This window comes from Nicotiana sylvestris, chromosome 7, assembly GCF_000393655.2.
Source record: "Nicotiana sylvestris chromosome 7, ASM39365v2, whole genome shotgun sequence".
Taxonomy (NCBI): Eukaryota; Viridiplantae; Streptophyta; class Magnoliopsida; order Solanales; family Solanaceae; genus Nicotiana; species Nicotiana sylvestris.
In genome coordinates, this window is record NC_091063.1 from 67,907,652 (window position 1) to 67,919,432 (window position 11,781).

Consider the following 11,781-nt stretch of genomic DNA (forward strand, 5'->3'; position numbering starts at 1 on the left):
AGCTCTATATTGTTCGATTTAGCTTCCGATTATCTTTTTAACTCAGAATCACTTCCTGCAAGACACAAAATACGTAATAAGTATAATCCACTGTCATTTAAGCTCAAACTCACGTAAAGTGCAGTAATTAGAGTACAAAACACGAGTTTCTACCCTACCATCACCTTGTCACCGCTAGAACGCAGAGGTAGATTTAACACCATTTTTTAATTCTGTATACGGTAAAATCAGATGGTCTAATTTTCCGTCGTTGTGATGCCTCGCAAGCATATTTCACGGGTTTGAGTCTATGGTCGAGGTTCACCCTCGAGGGTCATCGACGCTCGACCTCGGGGCAATGCAGACCAACGACTATGATGAAAAGTGGGGAGTTCCCAAGGCGCATAACTAGGGCTGACAAAGTCTAGTGAGCTAGGTTCAGACCCGAATCATGACATCGACTAGATGTCCTATCTCCATATCTTTGTAATAAATGTATTTGTACTATGTTGGAATTTTCCCTCATATATAAAGTGGATCCTTGTCATTTCGTAGGGACCTGATGCTTAATACTAAATACACTAGAATATTCTCTCTGCTCTCTAACATATTCTCTTGGTCTCATTGCTTCATTTATTGCTTGAATTTATTGCGTTCTATTCATTGTTCTTCATTTATTGCTTATTATTGGTCATAAAGAGCCATTGTTGATTTTATTATAACTGTTTGTCTCCATCGACCGCCCTCGGCGAACATCGGACTCGGCCTCGAGGCCCCGAATAAGCAAGCTTGAGGCCTCGATTGACAGCGATTCGGTTTGGTTAATATCTTGTTTTTTAAGCTCTTATCTTTATTCCAAGTACCTTACTTAGCATCTATTGCCTTAACAAATAGCATAAAAATAGATCACGTATTTTTAGAACCATAAAATTAAATTTAATTGTTATTACCATTTTCGCGGTAAACAAATTCATTGCTCTTCGACTCAGATAGTCCAATTATATATCATGCTCATGTTGAAAATAATTGTATATAATATATCTAGACTTAATAGATTCAACAATTAAAGATTCTTAGGACAAATATTTATTATGCTTTTGAAATTATGACTTAGTATTTAATAGTTTGTTAAAATAGTTTGAACCCATTATGTAAAGGCTAAATCCTGGCGGATTCGCCAGCTAATGCTGTATCCTGGATTCAACCAAAAGAATCCAAGTGCAGCTATATATCATCTTTCTCGCATGACATGAAGATTACATGTTATGTTCATACCCGTGTGTGTTATAACTTAATTACGTTTATTCCCCTACTTCTAAAGTGTTTTAATTTACACATTTATTACACCTTATATTTTGTAAACACGTATCAATCCCTCTCTCCAAACTTTACGTATACCCAAGAACTTATAAGACATCAAATTCTGCTCCTTTATCTCATTTTCTGGATACAGCTCCATTCCCATTCTTCCATTTTTTTTTCTCTTCAAATAAATATATAGGGGAGGGGGGAGCGTCCAGGAAAAAAAGAATAAGAAGCCCCAAATATGGAAGAGGAGATGGCGGACATACAAATTACTCAGCTCGAAACTGCCGCCATCTTCAAGAAAACTAATCTTCCTGTAACTCTCAAGGTAATTAATTATTCCATGTTAAATTTATGTAATCTACTTAATAATTAGTCGGATTTTCTGATTGTAGTTATCGTTTCCTGGAAACTTGCATGCATGCATTCCTTTGAATTTGATATTTGATGGTTACTTAATGAAAATAAAAAAGGTGTGATGGCGATTGTAGACTTAAAAATCGAATCGACATTCTTATTTGAACACATTCCTTTTGTGTGATTCGTTCGATTATTTTAAATTTGTCCAATTTAATCCTAATATACAAATTCCTTCCCTTCACCATTGTGCTTATTCTTGTGTTTCTATTTGTTTTACTCCAATTCCGTTGTTGTTTATTCTTTTACATAAATTGTATCCATTTTATTTCCTTTTGCTCAATGTAGTTTGTTTTCTCTATTTTAATTAAGGAGAGTTAATTGTACTTACTTTCGGAGGGAAAGAAAAGTCGTGCACAATCCTGTATATCTATATATGTGTGTGCGCACCCGCCTACTGATTTTCATCATTAGTCATGAACACACACCACAGAAAAATTTGTTCAAGTATTTTTTTCTTATAACACGAGTCACCTAAACATCTGAGGCGGATAGAGCCTAGTTTATTCGGTTCAACTGATTCCACTATTTTAGGTTCAATAGTAAGAATTTAAAGGTTAAATCCATCAAGTTTAAATTTTTAGTTCTGACTCTGCTTATTATACTTCAGTCCTGTGAATTATAAATTCCGGTTATTTGCTAAAGTGATCTGGGTGTTCAAAATGTGCAGTTTGAGAATGTTGTGTACAAGATTAAGCCTAAGAAAGAAGGGTTATTCAATAGTTCCTCTAAGCCGGAAGAAGAGAAAATAATCTTGAAGGGGATAACGGGCATAGTTTTCCCTGGTGAAATGCTGGCCATGTTAGGGCCTTCCGGCAGTGGTAAAACAACTCTACTAACCGGACTAGGAGGCCGTTTGAATGGCCGTATTGCTGGCAGTATAACTTATAATGGAAAGCCCTTCACCAATGCCATGAAGCGTTACACTGGATTTGTTACCCAAGATGACATTCTTTACCCTCACCTCACCGTGACTGAAACACTTGTATTTACTGCCCTGCTCCGCTTGCCTAAAACGTTATCACATGAGGAAAAAGTTGCGCATGCAGAAGCTGTAATATCTCAATTGGGATTAACAAAATGCAAGGACAGCATTATTGGAGGTCCACTATTGAGAGGAATTTCTGGAGGGGAGCGGAAAAGGGTCAGTATAGGGCAAGAAATGCTTATTAATCCAAGTTTACTTTTTTTGGACGAACCAACATCAGGCCTTGATTCAACTACAGCTCAAAAGATTGTGTCGACTTTGTGGGAGCTAGTGAAGGGCGGGAGGACTATTGTGATGACAATACACCAGCCTTCAAGTAGGCTATTTTACATGTTCCACAAAGTGTTGTTATTATCAGAAGGAAATCCATTGTACTTTGGGCGAGGCGAAGATGCCATGGGATATTTTTCGAGTATTGGATATTCCCCCTTAGTCGCAATGAATCCCTCCGACTTCTTGTTAGATCTTGCAAATGGTATGTTATCTTATAGTTTTACAAGCATTCATCAAGACTTATTTTTCATGTTAGTTTTTAGATATTTTCACATCGCTGCAGTCTGCCCACAGCAAGGCTAGCATTTTAAGTTCTAGGGTAGAGTACTCTTTAATTAATCTTATATTGTCCTAATCAATTATGCGATCTGATTTGTTTATCACTATTGTCTTTTACACCTTCTATATATCAGCCTGATGTTGTATAGGAGCATATAAAATTTATTTCCTCTTAGGAATTCTTGTTTTTTTCTTTTTGCCTGCCAAATGGATGAGAATCTACTTTTTCCGACCTTTCTTTCTTCCATCATCTTGCACCCTTTTCTTCCTAGCATGCGCCAAGGCTACAATTTTATGTACATTGAACTAGATTATTGTGTGATCTAAGGCTGCAAAAGTCACACATAAAGATAACAAAGAAGCTAGCGTAACATTGAATTATAGTGAAAGCTATATACATTGCCAATGAATCAGTTCACTGTGATCATCTCTTAAATAAGAACAATCTATCTTCAGTTTTTTTTTTTTGTCGCATCAAAACTCATTATGTAACAAAACCCACACGGTTTGGGATTTTCCTTCACGTTTCTAAGACAAATTCTTGCTCATTTATAAATTGTCATATATTCATTATCTTTCAGCAAATAAGAGTTGGATGATTAGTAAACTGGTGCATTGCAATTGTGCAGGTGTTTTAGATGATCCACAAGAAGATCAAGCATCAGTCAAGCAAACTTTAGTAACTGCTTTCAAAACCGATCTGTTGGATAGCGTGAAGGAAGAATTGCGAAAATTTGATGATCAACAAGTTCATGAAAAATCACATAAAGGGAAATTCAGTCAATGGTCAAACACCTGGTGGCAGCAATTTTCGGTATTGTTTAGAAGAGGAATGAAAGAACGAAAACACGAGTCCTTCTCTGGTCTCAAGATTGGACAGGTCTTAGTGGTAGCTTTCTTGTGTGGGTTATTGTGGTGGCAATCTAAAGACATACAAGATCAGGTAATCAGTACTTCCTCTTTTTCATACCAAATGCAGGTGAAAGTTTGGCCTTCTCAGTTTTACCCGAAAGATGGTAGTCTTTCTGTGAATCTCAACTATAAAAATAACGTACTGAATAGTTAAAGAATTCCATAATATTGATGTAATGTGACCATTTTAGGCTCAATAAACCTGAGTAATCTAGATCGTTTGGTGAAATATGAGAAGATTTAGTATCGGTAAAACAAATTGGATTGCTTATACAATGTCTCTGGCATAACTAATATAATCTTCATATAAGTACTGTGGTGTTTGGTTTCTATTATTAAACTCCGATCTGCATTAGTTATGGCATAGCTTAATACTGGAAACCAAACAATGCATTACTAATTCTGTGTATAACTTATACACAAATTTGTATTAATATAATACAGGATGGAATGTAGGACAAGAATACATGTAGTAACAATGCGTGTATAAGATCATCTAAAGACAATAATGCCCTTCTAATAATCAATTTCTGCATAACAATCTCTGCATTATTCTTCATTATATAACAATCCCTGCATTATCAACCACTACATAATCAATCCCTATAATCTCCGACAGTAAACCACACCGGTTAAGAGTTCTAATTTTATCAATTAATGCAGATTGGGCTTATGTTCTTCTACTCTGGATTCTGGGGCTTCTATCCTCTCTTCCAAGCCATTTTTACGTTCCCCCAAGAAAGAATGATGCTAGAGAAGGAAAGATCTTCAGGCATGTACAGACTCTCTTCATACTTCATGTCAAGAACTGTCGGTGACCTTCCAATGGAGCTGGTTCTTCCTACTATTTTTGTTATCATAACATACTGGATAGCAGGCCTAAAACCATTTGCGCTGAATTTCTTCTCTACCTTATTCACTCTCTTGTTCAGTGTATTAGTCTCACATGGCCTTGGACTTGCTCTTGGTGCATTGGTTATGGACCAAAAATCAGCTACTATACTTGGTTCAGTAATCATGTTATCGTTCACATTAGCGGGAGGATATTATGTTCACCATGTTCCTAGCTTCATTGCCTGGATCAAATACATATCGATTAGCCAGTACACATTCAAGTTGTTGATAGGGTCACAGTTTGAGGCAGGGGAAACATATACTTGTGGCATAAATACAACTTGTTATGTTGAAGATTTTCCTGCAATAAAGTCAGTAGGGATCGGAGATAAAGCGATATCTGTGGTTGCATTGGCTATAATGCTTGTGGCTTACAGGTTGCTAGCATATGTTGCTCTTATGAGAATTGGTGTGACAAAGAAATAGATACTTCAGTAATAATTTTGCTTCAAATATACTACAGTACATGCCGGAAGTCCAACATTCTATTGCAAAATCAACATATTATACTGACATTCTACTTTCTTGGATCTTACTTAGGCACAAGTCAGACAGGCATAAAGATACTATTGAAACATTGCATGCTGATGAGGAGTAATGAAAGCGAAAGTTTAGTGGGTATCAGCGAGTGTTCCTGTTGTAATATTGATTTGTATAAATATAAATTTTGAGGCATTAAAATTTTGTATGGATGTTTTGTTTTCTATCTCAATATGATTGTAGTGATTGTTGAAGTTTGGCAAAATGCCAAAGTCCCACATTGGTTGGGAGTTAAGTTTGGAGGGGATTTTTCCCCTATAAAAGAAGGCCTAATGTTTAGGATTGAGACACACCTCTCATTTGCCTTCTCATCTGTTTAAGGCATTTGTATCTTCTCTCTTTAGTATTATTTCACTTGTATTTTTGGAGTGAAATAAAATATTGGTTGTGTCCGAGGAGTAGGCAAAATTAGCCGAACCTCGTAAATTCTGGTGTTCCCTTTATTGTTGCTTTATTGTCTTATTTATTATTTGGTGGCTGTCATAATTTTGGTATAGTAGTTGTGACTTATTCACACTATATACATTTGGCTTCCGCAACAATTGGTATCAGAGCCAAGGTACTGTCTAAGTATGCTCTGTGGTTGCAGCATAGTCTGATCTTCCACATCAGAAAAGATTTATCTTGGTAACTGAGTCAAGGTTCTGTCTGAGTATGCTCTGTAGTTGCAGCTTAGTCTGATCTTCTACATCAGAAAGGAAATAATCTTGATTTGTGTCGTCAGCTATTAAATAATATTTGTGTCAAATATGGGGGACAATAAACAAGAAGAATCTACATCAAGTGTCAACAATACGTCATCATTGGCATCTTCGCTTATGACAAGAATTGTGTCAAATGCGAAATTTGCGGTAGAAATTTTTGACGGGTCCGGACATTTTGGGATGTGGCAAGGCGAGGTTCTAGATGTCCTTTTTCAACAAGGGCTAGATCTGGCCATTGAAGAAAAGAAACCAGATGTTATTGGAGAAGAAGATTGGAGAATTATCAACCGTGTTGCTTGCGGTACCATTCGATCCTACCTTGCTAGAGAGCAGAAATATCCATACACAAAGGAAACTTCTGCAAGTAAATTATGGAAAGCACTGGAGGATAAATTTTTGAAGAAAAACAGTCAAAATAAATTGTACATGAAGAAGAGACTGTTTCACTTCACCTATGTTCCTGGTACCACGATGAATGAACATATCACCAGTTTCAATAAGTTGGTCACAGATTTGCAAAATATGGATACAACTTATGATGATGGTGACTTGGCCTTAATGTTGTTGGCGTCACTTCCTGATGAGTACGAGCACCTTGAAACTACTCTACTCCATGGAAATGACGAAATTTCTCTCAGAGAAGTTTGTTCAGCTTTGTACAGCTATGAACAAAGAAAGCGAGAAAAACAGAAGGGCGGAGAAGGAGAAGCACTGTTTGTGAGGGGTCGTCCTCAAAATCAAACGAGGACAAAGAAGGGAAGATCCAAGTCAAGATCCAGACCCAGCAAAGATGAATGTGCCTTTTGTCGAGAAAAAGGGCACTGGAAGAAAGACTGTCCGAAGTTGAAGAATAAGGCCAAACATAACAATGGAAAGGCTATTATGGATTCAAATGTAGCTGATTGTGATGATTCAGACTTCTCATTAGTTACAACAGAGTCATCAACATCATCAGACATATGGTTGATGGACTCGGCTTGTAGCTATCATATGTGTCCCAACAGGGACTGGTTCGTGGAATTTCAAGAAGGAGAATATGGAGTCATCCACACAGCGGATAACAGCCCTCTTACCTCATATGGCATTGGTTCAATACGATTAAGGAACCATGATGGAATGATCAGAACATTAACAGATGTTCGATATGTACCGGATTTGAAGAAGAATCTCATCTCTGTGGGAGCCCTGGAATCAAAAGGGTTCAAAATCATTGCAGAAAATGGAGTGATGAGAGTATGCTCCGGTGCACTAGTGGTAATGAAGGCTAATCGGAAGAATAATAATATGTACCGCTATCGTGGCAGTACAATTATTGGGACAGCGACAGTAACATCCAGTGACGACAAAGAGGCAGAAGCAACCAAGCTATGGCACATGCGCTTGGGACATGCTGGAGGAAAATCCTTGAAAACTCTATCAGATCAAGGATTGTTAAAAGGAGTAAAGGCTTGCAACTTGGAGTTTTGTGAGCATTGTGTTAAAGGGAAACAGACAAGGGTTAAATTTGGTACAACGATCCATAATACTAAAGGCATTTTGGATTATGTACACTCTGATGTTTGGGGTCCTTCCAAAACACCTTCATTGGGTGGGAAGCACTATTTTGTAACCTTTGTTGATGATTTTTCCCGAAGAGTATGGGTGTATACAATGAAGAGCAAAGATGAAGTGTTGGGAATTTTTCTCAAATGGAAGACGATGGTGGAGAATCAGACAGGCAGGAGAATCAAGTGTATTCGCACAGACAATGGAGGTGAATACAAAAATGATCATTTCAATAAGGTCTGTGAAAATGATGGCATCGTCCGACACTTCACTGTTAGACATACACCACAACAGAATGGAGTGGCAGAACGTATGAACCGGACCTTGCTGGAGAAGGTACGATGTATGTTGTCCAATGCTGGCTTGGGCAAAGAATTTTGGGCTGAGGCAATTACATATGCATGCCACCTCATTAATCGTCTACCATCTGCTGCTATTGATGGCAAAACACCATTTGAAAAATGGTACGGAAAACCTGCTGTAGATTATAACTCTTTGCACGTGTTTGGCTCAACTGCATATTATCATGTGACAGAGTCAAAATTGGATCCAAGGGCAAAGAAGGCTATTTTTATGGGAATTACTTCTGGAGTCAAAGGATATCGCTTATGGTGTCCTATGACAAAGAAAGTAATATTCAGCAGAGATGTTACCTTTGATGAATTTGCTATGGTAAATAAGGTAACAGAAGATACCAAACAAAATGAAGGTGCTTCTAAGCAGGTGGAGTTTGAGGGAAAATTTATTTTTCCTACACAAGAAGCAGAGGAGGAAACAAATGAAGATTACCCTCTGGAAGGAGAGCCAGTAGAGGAGATTCCAACTCAGGAATCTCAACAACAACTTGAATCAATAGCAACCAGCAGGCCAAAAAGAACAATAACGAAACCTGTTCGTCTCATAGAGACGGTTGCTTGTGCAACCTCAATTGTAGCTGATGATGTTCCTACTACTTATAAAGACGCTGTCCAAAGTTCAGAAGAAGATAAGTGGAGGATTGCCATGAATGATGAAATACAGTCCCTTCATCAGAATCATACATGGAGATTGGCCAATCTCCCGAAGGGAAAGAAAGCAATTGGGTGCAAATGGGTATTTGCAAAGAAAGAAGGATTTCCTAACCAATTAGATGTTCGCTACAAAGCAAGATTGGTGGCCAAAGGATATGCTCAAAAGGAGGGAATTGATTACAATGAAGTGTTTTCTCCAGTTGTAAAACATTCCTCCATTAGAATTATGTTGGCTTTGGTAGCACAATTGGATTTGGAACTAGTTCAGATGGATGTAAAAACTGCGTTTTTACATGGAAACTTGGAGGAGGAAATCTACATGACTCAGCCAGAAGGATTCAAAGTTGCTGGAAAAGAAAATATGGTGTGCAAACTTGAAAAATCGTTGTACGGATTGAAACAATCTTCTAGACAATGGTACAAGCGATTTGACGAGTTTATGTTGCGGCAAGGGTACAAGAGAAGCAAATACGATCATTGTGTGTATTTGCACAAGCTTAAAGATGGTTCCTTTGTATATCTTCTCCTATATGTTGATGATATGTTGATAGCTTCCAAGAATTTGGAAGAAATTGATAAGTTGAAGATTCAACTGAAGAAGGAGTTCGAGATGAAGGATTTGGGTGAGGCAAAGAAAATTCTTGGCATGGAGATAATTAGAGATAGACGTTCAAAGAAACTCTGTTTATCTCAAAAGGAATATTTGAAGAGAGTACTTCAACGTTTTGGCATAGATGACAAGACTAAGCCAGTTAGTACTCCACTTGCTTCCCATTTTAAGCTAAGTACTACTATGTCGCCAATGGATGAAGCTGAACGAGAGTATATGTCAAAGGTACCATACGCAAATGTTGTTGGTAGCTTGATGTATGCAATGGTTTGCACAAGGCCTGACATTTCACAAGCTGTTGGAGTTATTAGCAGATATATGCACAATCCAGGGAAGGAGCATTGGCAAGCTGTGAAGTGGATTCTACGGTATATTCATAATACTGTAGATGTCGGGTTAGTTTTTGAGCAGGAAGACAATCAGTCTGTAGTTGGATATTGTGACTCAGATTTTGCGGGTGATATGGACAAACGAAGATCAACTACTGGTTATGTGTTTACTTTTGCAAAGGCACCAGTTAGTTGGAAGTCTACTTTGCAGTCAACAGTTGCTTTGTCTACAACAGAGGCAGAGTACATGGCTATTACAGAGGCTGTGAAAGAGGCAATTTGGCTTCAAGGATTGCTAAAGGAGCTTGGTGTTGAACAAAAAGGTATCACAATTTTTTGTGATAGTCAAAGTGCTATTCAATTAGCGAAGAACCAAGTTTATCATGCAAGGACGAAGCACATTGATGTTCGGTATCATTTTGTACGAGAAATCATAGAAGAAGGTGGAGTCACGGTGAAGAAAATTCATACTACAGAGAATCCTGCTGATATGCTGACAAAGGTGGTGACTGCGGTCAAGTTTCAACATTGTTTGGATTTGATCAACATTGTTGAACACTGAAGATTGAAGATGAAGACACAACCAAAATTTGTTATTGAGAGAGAATTGAAAATGTGGAATTTTGCCAAGGTGGAGATTTGTTGAAGTTTGGCAAAATGCCAAAGTCCCACATTGGTTGGGAGTTAAGTTTGGAGGGGATTTTTCCCCTATAAAAGAAGGCCTAATGTTTAGGATTGAGACACACCTCTCATTTGCCTTCTCATCTGTTTAAGGCATTTGTATCTTCTCTCTTTAGTATTATTTCACTTGTATTTTTGGAGTGAAATAAAATTTTGGTTGTGTCCGAGGAGTAGGCAAAATTAGCCGAACCTCGTAAATTCTGGTGTTCCCTTTATTGTTGTTTTATTGTCTTATTTATTATTTGGTGGCTGTCATAATTTTGGTATAGTAGTTGTGACTTATTCACACTATATACATTTGGCTTCCGCAACAGTGATGACTTCGTTAGAGCATCTACCCAACAAAAAATTCCTGGTCCTATCGAGATCCATAGAAAATCAAATACTCCTTTCCTTTTAGTCCGTCCACAAAATAATGTCACATTTTCTTATTCAGAGAATTCCTAATTTACCCTTATTAAATTGATTTGCAACCATAAAAAATTTTATTGTTTGTTTTAAGTTTTAAAATAAAATTTCTTTTTTACTTAAATTTCGTACCGAGTCAAATATTTATCCAAACAATACTGCTTTTTCATTATTATTATTATTATTATTATTATTATTATTATTATTGTTGTTGTTGTTGTTGTTATTTTTATTATTTATTTCTTTTTATGTTTTAGAGTGCGTTTGATCATTTTGAGCGACTAATTATAGTATAAAACTGTTTTACTTGTAGTAAGAAATCAATAATTATAACTATACTTAACCATTATATTTATTAAAATAGTTGATGAGATCAGTGGACAGAACGATCGATGTGAGGCCAATATGCTTGTTCGCCCCAAGCTCATCCCAGAGAACTTCCGTATCGAGGAAAACCCCTATTTCCTCTTTCTGGTTATAGGGTGCCCTTTGCTTGAACGAAACCGATCTTGCCACCAACAAACCTTTGACTTTGATTGTGATTTCTTAATTCATGGCGTCGAGTATTTGCACCTTAGATCTCATGACTCGACCTATAGACAGTGATACCGATTATCCAAGTGGTGTATTGTTGTCAACTCACATAGTCGCACTAATCCGCCTGAGGTACTCTTTTAAGTCCGTGTAAGGCGGAGGAAATGAAGGGACCTGCAGGAGGCTGAAAAGCCGTAGTGCAAGAAAAAAGTGCTCTCTGAATCAAACATGAAAATAGTTTTCCATCAGCCAACTTTTCCCTTAACTCTACTATCGACTTGGATTATATATCCAAAAAGGTCCGCTCTCGGCCATTCCACACGTTTCCTATAAGAGACGTGGTTATCTGAAGTGGATTCTCTCTTTTGTAGTA

The 11,781-nt window shown here is 37.4% G+C and overlaps 1 protein-coding gene across 1 annotated transcript; it reads left to right on the forward strand.

The window, feature by feature from the left end:
• Positions 1-1,350: 1,350 nt before the first annotated feature.
• On the forward strand, positions 1,351-5,925 carry LOC104239843 (ABC transporter G family member 9-like). The gene is made up of 4 exons (XM_009794567.2): positions 1,351-1,612; positions 2,372-3,164; positions 3,871-4,184; positions 4,817-5,925. The coding sequence occupies exons 1-4, from the start codon at positions 1,526-1,528 to the stop codon at positions 5,471-5,473; spliced, it is 1,851 nt and encodes a 616-aa protein (XP_009792869.1). The 5' UTR covers positions 1,351-1,525; the 3' UTR covers positions 5,474-5,925.
• The last annotated feature ends 5,856 nt before the right edge of the window (positions 5,926-11,781 follow it).

Excerpts from the sequence above, each read along its gene's own strand:
- LOC104239843 (XM_009794567.2), top strand. The coding sequence starts at position 1,526 with ATGGAAGAGGAGATGGCGGACATACAAATTACTCAGCTCGAAACTGCC. Across the intron at positions 3,165-3,870 it reads CTTGTTAGATCTTGCAAATG|GTGTTTTAGATGATCCACAA; the intron begins GTATGTTATCTT and ends GCAATTGTGCAG. Across the intron at positions 4,185-4,816 it reads CTAAAGACATACAAGATCAG|ATTGGGCTTATGTTCTTCTA; the intron begins GTAATCAGTACT and ends CAATTAATGCAG.